This window comes from Budorcas taxicolor, chromosome 20 (assembly GCF_023091745.1).
Source record: "Budorcas taxicolor isolate Tak-1 chromosome 20, Takin1.1, whole genome shotgun sequence".
Taxonomy (NCBI): Eukaryota; Metazoa; Chordata; class Mammalia; order Artiodactyla; family Bovidae; genus Budorcas; species Budorcas taxicolor.
The window spans coordinates 42515794-42531922 of NC_068929.1; the positions used below are offsets into that span (position 1 = coordinate 42515794).

The 16129-nt window shown below is 40.8% G+C and overlaps 1 protein-coding gene across 1 annotated transcript in view; it reads left to right on the plus strand.

Moving 5' to 3' along the window:
- The first annotated feature begins 15181 nt into the window (after positions 1 to 15181).
- Positions 15182 to 16129, plus strand: part of AGXT2 (alanine--glyoxylate aminotransferase 2) — a 44458-nt gene continuing 43510 nt past the window's right edge. Inside the window, exon 1 of the mRNA XM_052659306.1 lies at positions 15182 to 15269. Coding sequence (XP_052515266.1) covers positions 15182 to 15269 — 88 coding nt within the window. The remainder of the gene's footprint in view (positions 15270 to 16129) is intronic.

A 16129-nucleotide genomic window follows, 5' to 3' on the forward strand; every position in this document is an offset into this window, starting at 1 on the left:
CCATGCCGAAAACGATGCTTGCCAAACAAAATCATCCCAGTATAATATTATCATTATATTTCTACTCATGTTATTGAAAATTCCCAGCTCAGTGCCTGGCTCAATAAATGTTTATTCTCCTTGCCTCCCCTTCCTCTATTTATTTTTATTTGATATGTAAATGAAAAAAATAACACATGCCTGGCTGAAACAATATTCTTGATGGATTTTTGCTGCAAAAGGATTTGTAATCCAGAAACTATTTATATAAATTAGACCAAAACAATTTTCCTCCTTCTCTTCACCCTTCTGTATGATTGCAAAGTATAATTTCCTTCCTTTACCCCCATCCCTCACACAAGAAGCTGCTAAAAATAAAAATAAAATGAGATGGAACCAAGAACCCAGGGATAGATCAGAAAAGCTCATTTAAGTATTATAAAATAAAGGAAAAATCAAGCCATTTGGAAAAATAGCATGCTTTTGAACAGTATGATTCATCCATATTACTAACAACATCTCTTCTGACCAAATTCATTGGATTAAGTGTAAAATGCTAATCTTTTAATGGATCTAGATCTAGAAATCTTTACCTACTGCTTATGCTTGTGTTGCAGAATTATGGGATGGTGTGGGGTTTGCTTTACAAATTCTTCTCTGACTCCTAAATTCTCTATGGCCATGTCTTACCAGGGAATAAGAAATTTCTTACACGAATATCATTCCCTAAAACTTGGCGTCTGTCAAAGACTGACTCCCCCATGCTTACATTGGTGCCATCTGCCTTTAATTATTGGACACACATTTACTTTGAAGCTGGAAAAATTGGAGTGTCAGTCACCAGACACAGCATTCACATAATAATGAGTTGGAGAAGTACTGTGTAGCTAATTTTCCAAAATGACATGCTTTCCTAAAATGAAACAGAAATTATATGTTGCCACATCTTTCCAGAACCATATCTGAAACCTTAACCCCACCAAACTCTACAACTGACTAATCAACTTTTACACATTCTAAATCACCCCTATTTTGAGGGACTGTGAGATATAATACCTATTTAGCAGAAATCTTGATGTCTTGGGGTTGGAAGATAGGGCAGGATTATAGGAAATGGGGGCTTCCCTGGTAGCTCAGCTGGTAAAGAATCTGCCCACAATGCAGGAGACCCTGGTTCAATTCCTGGGTCAGGAAGATCCTCTGGAGAAGGGATAGGCTACCCACTCTAGTATTCTTGGGCTTCCCTGGTGACTCAGACAATAAACAATCTGCCTGCAATACGGAAGACCTGGGTTCAGCCCCTCAGTTGGAAAGATCCCCTGAAGGAGGGCTTGGCAACCCACTCCAGTATTCTTGCCTGGAGAATCCCCATGGACAGAGTTGCTTGGCAGGCTACAGTCCATGGGTCACAAAGAGCTGGACATGACTGAGCAACTAAGCACAGCGCAGCACATAGGAAATGGAGTTATTGAAAAACCTCCAATAGGACCTTATCCGTTAGGGAAGCAGATTCTCACAGTTTTATCCTTCTGAAGAGTACAGAAGAGATTAAACCCATTCTTGGTATTGTAAAGCATAGTCTACATTGGAGTCTTGACACTTAAATTGGAATTCTTTTGCCCATATCCTCACCTACTCCTGCTGCCTATACAAGTGTTAAGCAATTTTGTCTTATGATCAGTTTCACACTAAAACTTATACTTACCAATGAACTTGAAACACAGGTACTTTTATGAATGTGATAAAATATTTTTTAAGTAAATCTAGAGGATGTTAGTCAAATGCTACTTAGGTTGTCAGTTGGGGGAACACTGGTATAAGCTAAGGGAGCTCAGGAATTTTTATTACTGTATTTATAAATGTGTTTGAAAGAATTTGTAAATGTCACAGGTACATTTTTAAGGTGATACACATTTGCTCCATAAATTATTAAAAATTAATGAAATGAGTTTCAATGACATTTGGCAGTAGTTTTGCTTCAAGTGATCAATATTGATATTGTTACTGAACTATGTAATCTCATGATACATTTTTCAATACTTTTTCATAGCAACTGCTTTTGCAATGGTACCAATGCTTAATTTAAATTGAATCAATAAATTTCTTCCTAAGCAATGATTTCTGGAGGGTCTTTTACTATGTATGTGAAACATATTTAATGAATAATATAAGCTTGGGAGGTTTTAAATTTGTTTCAAAAAAAACTTTATTAGGACATATTTTTAAAAAAGAAGGAAAAATATCAGCAATCTAAGCCTCTCTGGAAATAAAAAACGCAGACACATGCTAAAATGTTTGGCTTAGAACACTCATCCAAGGCTTTTTTTCCAGGCATGCATTCTTGACCTCCTCTTTCAACATATTCCCTGATTTTATTTTCCTATTAATTCTAAATCAAAACTGACATCTTGCTTCCAACCCAGCTAAATTCTACATCTTCTCTTTCCACTGCCCTCAAGTTCCTGAGTCTTTAGCCATTTGCCAGACTCGAGCTTTAAAAATGCAAACATGTTTGGAAGCACTAAGAAATTCCTTGGGCCTTCTGGGAACAACCAAGACCAATGAAGATGACGGGTTCCAAATCTAATAAACCAGCTCTCCCAAGTGAGGCTTAAGCCACAAATCTCAGTGCCAATGATATACATTTTCTTTTGTTTACTTCTTTCTATCCCATGTCTTCACTTAAAACTCCAGCTGTGATTGACTTTTCCATTTATAATCTTTTGTCTTTTGCACCAAATATGCCATACACATGAAAATTATAGAGGATGATATAACAAAGATCTCCACTTACCAACACCCAAATTTCACAAATATTACCTCTTTACCAGACATTTTCTTTTTAATAAATGAAATACAATGGATGCAGAAAATGACATCCCTCAATAACCAAATTCTCTATCTTCCTTCTCCAGTGGTAACCATAATCCTGCAGTTGTATATCCATTCTGGCCATTTAAACAATGCCTTTACTTCATACATATGTATCTATAAACAACATGTACAGTTATTCTCATATTTATGAATTTAACATAAATAATAACATATATCATCATGCACTTTTTTTTCATTCAGCTTTGGGTTATGGAGATCCAAATAGATTCAATTGATTGGTTCTTTTTTCCTGCTTTTTGTTTTATATTAGAGTGTGGCTGATTAACAATATTATGATAGTTTCAGGCAGACAGCAAAGGGACTCAGCCATACAAAAAAATAAATGCATTCTGCCCCAAACTCCCCCCCAGTTCAGGCTACTACATAACATTGAGCAGTTTCCTGTGCTATACAGTAGGACCTTGTTAGTTATCCATTTTAAGTATAGCAGTATGTACACGTGATCCCAAACTCCCTAATTATCCCCTCCCCTCATTCTTCCCCCTGGCAACCATAGCTTTGTTCTCTAAGTCTATGAGTCTCTTTCTGTTTTGTAAGTAAGCTCATTTGCATCATTTCTTTTAGATTCTCCTCTGTCTGACTGCCTTCACTCAGTTCTCTCTGCTGCATGTAGTTGTGTACGTCTAAAATTAATTTGTTAATCCTTGTGTTGATCAACTTTCCATTTCCACTACTATACGTGACTTGTAATGAACATTCTTACCCGTCTCATATTTTAAATATTTTCAAGACTTTCTCCAGGATGTGCGTCTAGAGGTAAATTACTGGATCACATGAGACACATGTCTTAATATTTTCTCAGTATCTATAAATTTCTTTCCAATGCAGTTGTACCAGTGTCTACCCCAGTCAGCAGTGTAGGAGTTCCCTCCTTAATGATTACCTAGTATTGTCAGATATTTAATTTTTGACAATTTGATGATCATAAAGTAACTTGTTATTGTTGTTTTCATTTTCATTGTCCTAATGAATCCATTCTGGATCTGAATAACTCACCCCTGATTTGCTTTTATGCCATCTTTGTCATCTTCTGAGTCTCTACATAAGCTTTCAGTCCTACATCTGGGTGTCTCTTCCAGTCCAGTGATCTGCTTATCTATTCTTGCTCCAGTGTCCCCCTCTTATAGCTTAGTTTTATGCAGCCTTTTTACCCAGTAAATTAATTCCTACACCTCCCTATCTTCTTCAAAATTATTCTGGCAATTCTGGGCCATTTGTTTATCATATGAATTTTAAGCCTATCAACTTTCCAAAGCACTTCTGTGAGGAATTAAATTATTGTTAATAAAATTTATGTATTAATTCTTGGAGAAGTCACATCTTTATAACACTGTGTCTTCTTAATCATCATCATGAAATATCACTTCATTTACTTTTGTATTTAATAAAGCTTTACACTATTCTTCATTAATGTCTACATGTGTTTTACTATATTCATTCCTAGGCACCATAATATTTTGTTGCTTTTGGAAATCGTATCTTTTTAAAAATTATCTTATTCTAAGTGTTTGTTGCTTATATATAGAAACCACTGAATTTTTATATTGATCCTATATCCTGAAACCTTCAGTTCAGTTCAGTTCAGTCACTCAGTCATGTCCGTCTGTTTGCGACCCATGAATCGCAGCACGCCAGGCCTCCTTGTCCATCACCAACTCCCAGAGTTCACTCAGACTCACATCCATCGAGTCAGTGATGCCATCCAGCCATCTCATCCTCTGTCGTCCCCTTCTCCTCCTGCCCCCAATCCCTCCCAGCATCAGAGTCTTTTCCAATGAGTCAACTCTTCTCATGAGGTGGCCAAAATACTGGAGTTTCAGCTTTAGCATCATTCCTTCCAAAGAAATCCCAGGGCTGATCTCCTTCAGAATGGACTGGTTGGATCTCCTTGCAGTCCAAGGGACTCTCAAGAGTCTTCTCCAACACCACAGTTCAAAAGCATCAATTCTTCTGCTCTCAGCCTTCTCCACAGTCCAACTCTCACATCCATACATGACCAATGGAAAAACCATAGCCTTGACTAGACGGACTTTAGTCAGCAAAGTAATGTCTCTGCTTTTGAATATACTATCTAGGTTGGTCATAACTTTTCTTCCAAGGAGTAAGCGTCTTTTAATTTCATGGCTGCAGTCACCATCTGCAGTGATTTTGGAGCCCCCAAAAATAAAGTCTGACACTGTTTCCACTGTTTCCCCATCTACTTCCCATGAAGTCATGGGACCAGATGCCATGATCTTCGTTTGCTGATTGTTGAGCTTTAAGCCAAATTTTTGACTCTCTTCTTTCACTTTCATCAACAGGCTTTTTAGTTCCTCTTCACTTTCTGCCATAAGGGTGGTGTCATCTGCATATCTGAGGTTCTTGATATTTCTCCCGGCAATCTTGATTCCAGCTTGTGTTTCTTCCAGTCCAGCGTTTCTCATGATGTACTCTGCATATAAGTTAAATAAGCAGGGTGACAACATACAGCCTTGACGTACTCCTTTTCTTATTTGGAACCAGTCTGTTGTTCCATGTCCAGTTCTAACTGTTGCTTCCTGACCTGCATACAGATTTCTCAAGAGGCAGGTCAGGTGGGCTGGTATTCCCATCCCTTTCAGAATTTTCCACAGTTTCTTGTGATCCACACAGTCCAAGGCTTTGGCATAGTCAATAAAGCAGAAATAGATGTTTTTCTGGAACTCTCTTGCTTTTTCCATGATCCAGCAGATGTTGGCAATTTGATCTCTGGTTCCTCTGCCTTTTCTAAAGCCAGCTTGAACATCAGGAAGTTCATGGTTCATGTATTGCTGAAGTCTGGCTTGGAGAATTTTGAGCATTACTTTACTAGCACTTGAGATGCGTGCAATTGTGTGGTAGTTTGAGCATTCTTTGGCATTGCCTTTCTTTGGGATTGGAATGAAAACTGACCTTTTCCAGTCCTGTGGCCACGCTGAGTTTTCCAAATGTGCTGGCATATTGAGCACAGCACTTTCACAGCATCATCTTTCTAGGATTTGAAATAGCTCAACTGGAATTCCATCACCTCCACTACCTTTGTTCGTAGTGATGCTTTCTGAGGCCCACTTGACTTCACATTCCAGGATGTCTGGCTCTAGATGAGTGATCACACCTTCGTGATTATCTGGGTCATGAATCTCTTTTTTGTACAGTTTTTCTGTGTATTCTTGCCACCTCTTCTTCATATCTTCTGCTTCTGTTAGGTCCATACCATTTCTGTCCTTTATAGAGCCCATCTTTGCATGAAATGTTCCCTTGGTATCTCTAATTTTCTTGAAGAGATCTCTAGTCCTTCCCATTCTGTTCTTTTCCTCTATTTCTTTGCATTGATCGCTGAAGAAGGCTTTCTTATCTCTTCTTGCTATTCTTTGGAACTCTGCATCCAGATGCTTATATCTTTCCTTTTCTCCTTTGCTTTTCACTTCTCTTCTTTTCACAGCTATTTGTAAGGCCTCCCCAGACAGCCATTTTGCCTTTTTGCATTTCTTTTCCATGGGGATGGTCTTGATCCCTGTCTCCTCTACAATGTCACAAACCTCATTCCATAGTTCATCAGGCACTCTATCTATCAGATCTAGGCCCTTAAATCTATTTCTCACTTCCACTGTATAATCATAAGGGATTTGATTTAGGTCATACCTGAATGGTCTAGCAGTTTTCCCTACTTTCTTCAATTCGAGTCTGAATTTGGAAATAAGGAGTTCATGATCTGAGCCACAGTCAGCTCCTGGTCTTGTTTTTGTTGACTGTATAGAGCTTCTCCATCTTTGGCTGCAAAGAATATAATCAATCTGATTTTGGTGTTGACCATCTGGTGATATCCACGTGTAGAGTCTTCTCTTGTGTTGTTGGAAGAGGGTGTTTGCTATGACCAGTGCATTTTCTTGGCAAAACTCTATTAGTCTTTGCCTTGCTTCATTCTGCATTTCACGGCCAAATTTTCCTGTTACTCCAGGTGTTTCTTGACTTCCTACTTTTGCATTCCAGTCCCCTATAATGAAAAGGACATCTTTTTGGGGTGTTAGTTCTAAAAGGTCTTGTAAGTCTTCATAGAGCCATTCAACTTCAGCTTCTTCAGCGTTACTGATTGAGGCATAGACTTGGATTACTGTGATATTGAGTGATTTGCCTTGGAAATGAACAGAGATCATTCTGTCGTTTTTGAGACTGCATCCAAGTACTTCATTTCAGACTCTCTTGTTGACCATGATGGCTACTCCATTTCTTCTGAGGGATTCCTGCCCGCAGTAGTAGATATAATGGTCATCTGAGTTAAATTCACCCATTCCAGTCCATTTTAGTTCTCTGATTCCTAGAATGTCAACGTTCACTCTTGCCATGTCTTGTTTGACCAGTTCCAATTTGCCTTGATTCATGGACCTGACATTCCAGGTTCCTATGCAATATTGCTCTTTACAGCATAGGCCTTTGCTTCTATCACCAGTCACATCCACAGCTGTGCATTGTTTTTGCTTTGGCTCCATCCCTTCATTCTTTCTGGAGTTATTTCTCCACTGATCTCCAGTAGCATATTGGGCACCTAATGACCTGGGGAGTTCCTCTTTCACTATCCTATCATTTTGCCTTTTCATACTGTTCATGGGGTTCTCAAAGCAAGAATACTGAAGTGGTTTGCCATTCCCTTCCCCAGTGGACCACATTCTGTCAGACCTCTCCACCATGACCCGCCCATCTTGGGTTGCCCTGCGGACACGGCTTAGTTTCATTGAGTTCAACAAGGCTGTGGTCCTAGTGTGATTAGATTGACTAATTTTCTGTGAGTATGGTTTCAATGTGTCTGCCCTCTGATGCCCTCTTGCAACACCTACTATCTTACTTGAGTTTCTCTTACCTTGGGCATGGGGTATCTCTTCACGGCTGCTTCAGCAAAGCACAGCCACTGCTCCTTACCTTGGATGAGGGGTATCTCCTCACCACCACCCTTCCTGACCTTCAACGTGGGATAGCTCCTCTAGGCCCTCCTGTGCCCACGAAGCCACCACTCCTTGGATGTGGTGTGGCTCCTCCCGGTCGCTGCCCCTGGCCTCGGGGGCAGGGTTGCTCCTCCCAGCCACCTTATTGAACTCCAATTATTACTCCTTTCAATTTGTAGGTTTTCTTGGATTTTCCATTTTTACAACTAGATCATCAGAAAGTAATAACTGTGTTTTCTCCTTTCCTGACCCTTAAAAATTGTATTTCTTTTTCCTAACCTATTTCTTGGGGTTGGATTACCAGTACAGAAATGAATAGAAAGAGAATAGTGGACATTCCTTCTTGATCCTGACATTAAAGAAAGTGCTACTAAAATTTCACCATTAAGTGCAATATCCATTTTTGCAGATACTTTTGGCCATGTTAAGGAAGCTCCTTTCTATTCCTTGTTGGCTAATAATAATTTTTATCTTAAATTATTGCTGAAGGCTCTCAAATATTTTTCTACATAAGGCTTCCCTGGTGGCTCAGCTGGTAAAGAATCCTCTTGCAATGCAGGAGACCTGGGTTCAATCCCTGTGTTGGGAAGATCCCTTGGAAGAGGGTATGGCTACCCGCTCCAGTATTCTAACCTGGAGAATTCCATTAATTGTATAGTCCATGGGGTCACAAAGAGTTGGACACAACTGAGCAACTTTTACTTCACTTCACTTCATTGATACAACTGTCTTTTCTCTGTTAGTTAATATGAAAATTATTATAGAGAATTTATTTAGAGAAAACATTTCAATGTTAAATTACCCTCACATTCTTGGAATGAATTCTACTTGGTCATGATGCATTTTTTGCAAACTTTGCTGCCTCAGTTTGCTAACATTTTATTTAAGACTTTTGCATTTATGAGAGTCATCTTTTGTGCTGCTTAAGATATAATTCTCTGAGGTATTTAGTAAATAAGTTAAAATCGTGTAGGATTATGGAAATTCTTCTTTCTCCTTGTAATTCTGTCATTTTTTGCTTTATATATTTGGAGGCCATTATTAGGTATATATACATTCAAATATTCAGTTTTCCTAACAAATTATACCTTTCATCCTCCTCTTAACACTCCCTCAATTAAGTGGTCTGTCAGTCATTCGACCATATGCATTGTTGAACACGATGAGCCTTGTATGCCAAACATGGTGCTAGGATTTAGGAAGCATTAGAAACGTGCCCTCTGCTCTCCTGGGGACCATAATCTGATGCGAAGGCTGAGGTAAGTATTGTGTCCCCAGGTCTTACCAGACTGACTTTAAAAAATATTAACTCTAGTAATTCCACATGAGCCTTGCTCAAAGAGTTCATCCTAATAATTAAATTGAAGGACTTTGCACCTTTTTTTCAAGAAAATCAGTGTTGCCTGAAACTCTAAGGGTTACCATGTCTGAGCCTCATTTCCATGCAGTTCTTCTTCCCGACACACCTGCCAACTCTGCCCCTCAGTCTCAACACCTGCACACACCCTCATTCAGAGTCCATTCACTATGAACAGACTATCTGTCACTGGAGGTTTCATGTAAATTGGATTTTTTCTGAAATTCTTCCAAAACGTTTCCCTTTCCTTCAATCTGGCACTCCTAAACGAGGAGAGGGAAAGGATCACTTTGGAAAAGCTGTTATCTTACAGACCCTGCTGTTACTGGCAGAAGAATTAGGATCAAAGAGCAAAGTTCACTCAAGATTTAACTGATAAATCATTAGTAAACCTGTGTACAAATTTAAAAGACCCTATAATTATTAACATGACAACAGAATTTCCATGTTTCCTCATTTCTCAATTATCTTTCTCAAGAAGAAATTCCAACATTTTCCTAACTGATGAAATATATTCTGTATCTTAAAAGTAATTCACTATGTGGAAACTATAGATGGCAAGTCCCTTGACTGATGTCCTGATACTCCTATTTGCCAGTCATAGGAAGTTCCTCATCTTCTCTGGTCTTATATAAAATGAAAAAAATTATACCTGATCTGCTTAAAGAGAGAACAAAAAGAACCAGAGCAAATGTCTCTTAACATCCTTTATAATTCAATGATAATTTCTATATAATATTCATTTTACCTCTGAACCTAGAAGATCTTAGAGTGTTATTTCAAATGCCTCCTACATCTGAAAATGTAGTCATGTCCAACTCTTTGTGACCACAAAGACTGTAGCCCACCAGGCTCCTCTGCCCATGGGCTTCCCCAGACAAGAATACTGGAGTGGGATGGAATACTCAGGGATCCAACCCGGGTCTCTTGCTTTACAGGCAGAGTCTTCACTGTCTGAGCCACTCCTAGATCTGAAGGGAACCTAATGTTTCCTCCTCATCCTAGTTTTCAGATTCAGTGGATATCACTGTTGCTATAAAAGTCAAAAGACCCAACATTTTGGAAAACAGTTTTGTGTCATGTTAGGTAAATGACAAGTCGATGTCATTTCACTGGAGTGCATTTAAAACATATATACATTTTGACCTAGAAATTTCTCTTCAGGAATTTATCCAAAGTAAAAAAAAAAACAGTTATTCTAGTGCACAAAGTTCTATGCCCTAGGATGCTGGAGAAAATATAGCTGTCCATCTATAGGAACTCACTAAGTAAAATATATGGAGACTTCCAGCTTCTCCAACATGTAAAGGGCTTGGAAGATGTCACTCTCATTTTTACAAGAAACTGAAAACCAATGGCTTTTCTTGAACCCATTGGAGAAGTGAGATTGCAGAGAGAAATGTCACTCTGAAATCTAGAAATACAGGCAAGTCTCCAAAGTCACAGTCAAGACCTTCTTAATCTGAAGCCACAACTGGTAGAAACACAAAACAGCAATGTTGAAAAATTGCTAGAGGCTGAGTGTGGACTAGCATGAGAGTGAGAAACTCCCTGTTTGCCAGAGTTTTAAGAGGATCCTTAATTTTCTGGGCATCATCTACAGTACAGGAACACCACTAGATTTTCATGGTGAAGGTCCCTTTGGCTGGGGAAAAAGTGAAAATGTTAGTTGCTCAGTCGTATCTGACTCTTCGCAACCTGTGGCCTGTATCTCACCAGGCTTCTCTGTCCATGGGATTCTCCAGGCAGGAATACTGGAGAGGATTGCCATGACCTTCTCTAGGGGATCTTCCTGACCCAGGGATTGAACCCAAATCTCCCACACTGCAGGCAGATTCTTTACTGTCTGAGCCACCAGGGAAGGCCTTGGCTGGGGAAGAAGAAGAGTAACCATCACAAGATATGCACAGAGACTTCACCTTAACACAGATCTGTTCTCCAGGGCAGACTTTGCAGGAGTCCTGTATCAGTTGGCAAAGTGCTCCAGCCACCCCTATGCTTCCTACCTCACCTAAGGGAGAAAATAAAGAACATAGTGAAAAGGAATAAAGGCTTCAAGGAAACAGACTGGGAAAACTGAAGCCAGGGAAGGGAGTAGAGGGCAGATTTTTTTTATTCTTTTAGTTTATACTTACTGAAAATTCATAGATAAATACTTGTGACGATCACCCAGTTCAGAGACATAGGTCCACTAAAAGACTGAGATCCAATCATAAGATTTTAGCACTCCAGTTTCCCAGTGGCTCAAATGGTAAAGAATCTGCTTGCAATGCAGGAGACCAGGGTTTGATCCCTGGGTCAGGAAGATCTTCTGGAGAAGGGAATGGCTACCCATTCCAGTATGCTTTCCTGGAGAGTTCCATGGCCAGGGGAGCCTGGAGGGCTACAGCACACGGGGTGGCAAAAAGTCAGACATGACTGAGCGGCAAATGTAATAACAGAGGATTATAGCTGAAAGAGCTGCCTTGGCTCTATTTAAAGAGAAGGAAGCCCTAAAATCACAGGGGACAAAACAAGGACACTAGAGCAATTTGAATCCTCTGGCATGTACAGCTACAGAAAACAAACACATCCCAGCTTCTACCAGATTAACATAAAACCTCACAGTAAAAACTTATTTACCTCAGGTCCTGTGACCTAATACAGCACGTCTATCTTTCATTTAAAAGTTTCCAGGGATGCTAAAATGACAGAGGAAAAAAATAATCTGAAGAGACAAATTGAGCATCAGAATCAGACTCAACTATGACGCCAATATTGGAGTTATCAGACAACTTTAAAATAATTATGATTAATATGTTCAATGTCCTAATGGGAAAGGCAGACATTATGTAATATCAGATGGGTAAAGGAAGCAGATAGAAACTGCAAGAAAGAATTGAAAGGAAATGCTAGAAATGAAAAATGCATAACAACAACAAACAAAAATTTTAAGTGTCTTTGGCTCATCAGTAGACTGAACACAGCTGAGGAAATGATCAGTGAACTCTGAAGATGGATAAGGGAAATATCCCAGATTAAAATAGAGTGGGGGAAAAAAGAACCTCCAAGAACTTTGGGACAATTTCAAAAGATGTAATATGTGTATAATTAAAACACCAGAAGAAGAGAGAACTGGGAAGAAATACTGAAGTAACAATGGCCAAGAATTTTCCAAAATTAAATAAAACATATCACAGAATACTTTGAAAGAATTAGGAATGATGACTCAGATCTTTATTTTAAACAAAAAGCTATATTGTTGACTATAAGCAGTTTATGAAAAAAAATTGTGTATACACAGGTACACACATGAGAACAAATTTTTTCTGTTTTCACAGAGAGCATATATTGTATTATGGTAATCAAAATAAATGTCTTTCCTTTTGAATAATGAAGGTACAAGTGCTCACTGTGAAATAATTCCAAGTGCCATGCTCTGCTTCCCCACCCTAGGCAGCCCCAGATGGGTACCTCTCACCTTAATAATCTTTAAACTTAAAGCCCCCAAAAAATCTCAGATCAAAGGAGTTTACAGTCCGCAGTGTTCACAGAAGCAAAACAGATCACAGCCCAGTGGAGTTGAGGTCACGTGCCAGACTTCAGGAGCTCAGTGTTTTCTCACCTCAGTTCAACAGTGAGACAGCTTAGGCAGCCCAGTGAGAGGCTGTGTTGCAACTGGCCTCATTGACGTGGGTCAGTCCCATGGCAGTTCTTCTCCAAACCCCCAAAGCAGAATGGGGCTGGGAGCTGGGAACCCACACAAAAGTGGGCAATTTACATTGAATTTAAAACAGTTTCTGCGCTTACCTGGTACCCTCACCTCTCCTTGGCATCTGGGATAAAAAGATTGTTTCCCAGATGTTTGTGGAGGATGTGGCCAAGCCAGTGGGTCCTCTGTGAAAGGCGACTCGAGACGTCCACCCTATATGGTATTTCCCCAACCCCACCCTTCTTGAAGGAGGAGATGGAAAGGATGTGACCACTGGTTGAGCCAAAAGCTGGATCCAGGCGCTCAGAGACTCCTCACCCCCTCTTCTGTCCTTGGCGTGTGCGTTCTGCCCATCATTCACACAGTGGGAACTGGTCCAAGGATGCAGGCTTGAGAGAGTAACATGTACATTACTGGACAGTGTACCCGACTGACTTCACTTAAGGCCTCTATATAAAATTTTAAGGGGCTTCCCTGGTGACTCAGTGGTAAAGAATCCACCTGCCAATGCAGGAGACACGGCTTCAATCCCTGTTCTGGGAAGATGCCACATTCACGGAGCAACTAAACCTGTGCACCATGACTATTGAGCCTGTGCTCTAGAGCCTGGGAACCGCAACTACTGAGCTCACTTGCTACAGCTACTGAAGCCTGAGCACCCTAGAGCCTGTGCTCCGCAGCAAGAGAAGCCTGCGCACCAGCTAGAGAGTAGGCCCTGCTTGCCGCAACTAGAGAAAAGTCCATGCAGCAACAGAGACTCAGCACAGCCAGACAGAAATTAAATCAATAAAATTATTTTAAAAACACATTTTGAGATTCCGGTGGATGGGATGCAAAGATCTACTTTCCAAAGACAAGCCTCATAAGTAAGTTCCCTTGCTTATGAAATCTGCCACCTACCACTGTAGAGAGACCTGCCTCTTTCTTCTGTCCCTCCTTGCCTTCCATTAACAGGAGCCATTTCCACACCAACACCCCCTTACCCTCCCAGCTCCAGCTGCCTTTGTCACTCTCCCCACTTAGGCACTGCCCTACTCCACAGGCACCCACTCCAGAGCTGCTGGAAGAAGTCTATTCACAGCAACCTGGATGGATTTGAAAAGCATGGCTCTGAGTGGAAAAAAAATAAGTATGCATATTTACATAAATTAAAAGTGCATTCACCCCAAACAATACACATTTTACAAGAATTTGTTGTTGTTTTATCACTTAGTCGTGTCTGACTCTGTGACCATATGGACTATAGCTCACCAGGCTCTTCTGTCCATAGGATTCTCCAGACAAGAATTCCGGAATGGGTTGCCATTTCCTTCTCCAGGGGATCTTCCCAACCCAGGGATCAAACTGGGGTCTCCTACATCGCAGGTGGATTATTCACTGCTGAGTCACTGGGAAGCCCTTTACGAGAGTACTTATCAAGAAAAAGGTATACATTAAACACACAGAATAGTTACTTATGGAGGTTAAGGGTGCAGGAGACTCAGGAGTGACGAATGGGAATTTAAGAAATTAAAGCATAGTAAAAATAAACCCCCTAACTCCTCAGCTCTCAACTTCTTGCACTATTCTGATACCTAAGGCAGCAGTCCAGGGCCTTCCCTAGCTAATCGATGCCCCTCTGCTTTCCCATGGACCACCCTCTTCCCCATTAGTCCCTCCTGTCTTCCTCAAGACCCCCCACACCAACAGCAATGTCTTTACCTGTTCATTTCATGCATATCTTCCTTCTTTCTCTTTTTCACTGTTTCCTTTCTAAGTCTCTGACCCTTGCAACTATATCCTGGGCATTCTCCCATACACATCATCACCCTTCTGCAGAGAGACGTTCATCCAAAGAGACCTTCATGGGACACAAAACTAACAAAATAGTCCAGGAGAACCAGAGGGGTAGGATGCTGTGGGAGTTGGGGGGTGGAGGGGAGGTTCCAGATGGAGGGGACATATGTACACCTATAGCTGGTTCATGTTGATATATGGCAGAAACCAACACAATACTGTATAGCGATTATCCTTCAATTAAAAAAGTCCAGAAGACTTTTGCTTTGCCTACCTGCCTCCTGTTTTCTCTCTCCCTCCCTCTCTCCTTCCCTCTCCCTCTTTCCTTTGCCCTTTCTCTCCCCCTAAGGCACTGTTGCCAACCACGGAAGCTCTGCGGCCCCCGGAAGTGAAGGCAGTAATCCCTCCACAACTCCCCTCTGGAGCTCCTCCCCTTCCTTCCTAATCTCAAAGTCCAGCTGGTCAGTGAGCAGTTGAGTCCTTGCTCCGTGGGAAGCACAGGTTTAGTCGCTCCTGCTTCTGTGGGGACTTGCTTCCTGACTGCGAGAAATGACAGGAGCCTGGAGACATTTGCTGAGAGCTTTGCACCTGAAAACCTTATCTCTCTGGACCCCCAAGACGTGCTTTTCCCTTAACGGTGAGTGGAAACCAGGGGGATGTGGGTCAGTGGAAGGGTCAGTGAGAGCAGAAGGGCTGAGTTCTGGAGCTTGTTGCCTGAGATTCTGGAATTCCACACAGATCATCTAAGACGTGGGCTAGACCCCACCTTGTCAAACCCAGTGCCCCCTTCTCATGTTTAATATTTGGTAATGCATCCTTTCATCCCAAAATGAAATTCATGGGTAATAAAATCAGACTAGACACAATTTTAAACTAAAAATATTTGCAGAAACATAAAGAAGAAATAAAAGAAAGTAATTCAAATAATGAAGTATTAACTGTAGTATTAACTGTAGTTATCCTCTACTTTAAAAGACATAAAGCATCCTCACAAATTTCTGACATCCCCCTAGAAGGTGGTACCCCCCCCCCCTCAATTACCAACAAGGAAACTAAGCCTCAGAGAAAAGCCTTAGGTAAAGCCTTAAGTGGCTTTACCCAAAGCCACCTAAGCCAGGACTAGACTGTGAACCTCTTCTTCCACGCAGACTCTCCTTTTTCTCCAGCAGGAACAGACCTGGGGTGGCCAGGTCTGGTGGTAGCTTCATGTATTCCTGATTTTCACACATATCTTGTTTCACTTGGAGCCCACCACCTCCTCACTAATCCCTCTGATGAGATGTGAGCATAAGCAAGCATCATATATCTCATTGATGAGACATAGCAAGACCCCATGCCCCACAGGCCCTGAACAAAGGGGACCCTTTTCCATTGCCCTACGATGATCAATTTTATCTTCATTTTCTCCACATCTTTCCTTTCCCTCTCTCCTGCCTTCCTCTTCCATTTGCTTTCTTCCCCCTTAACAGCTGTGATTCTTTGAAACTTATTATATAT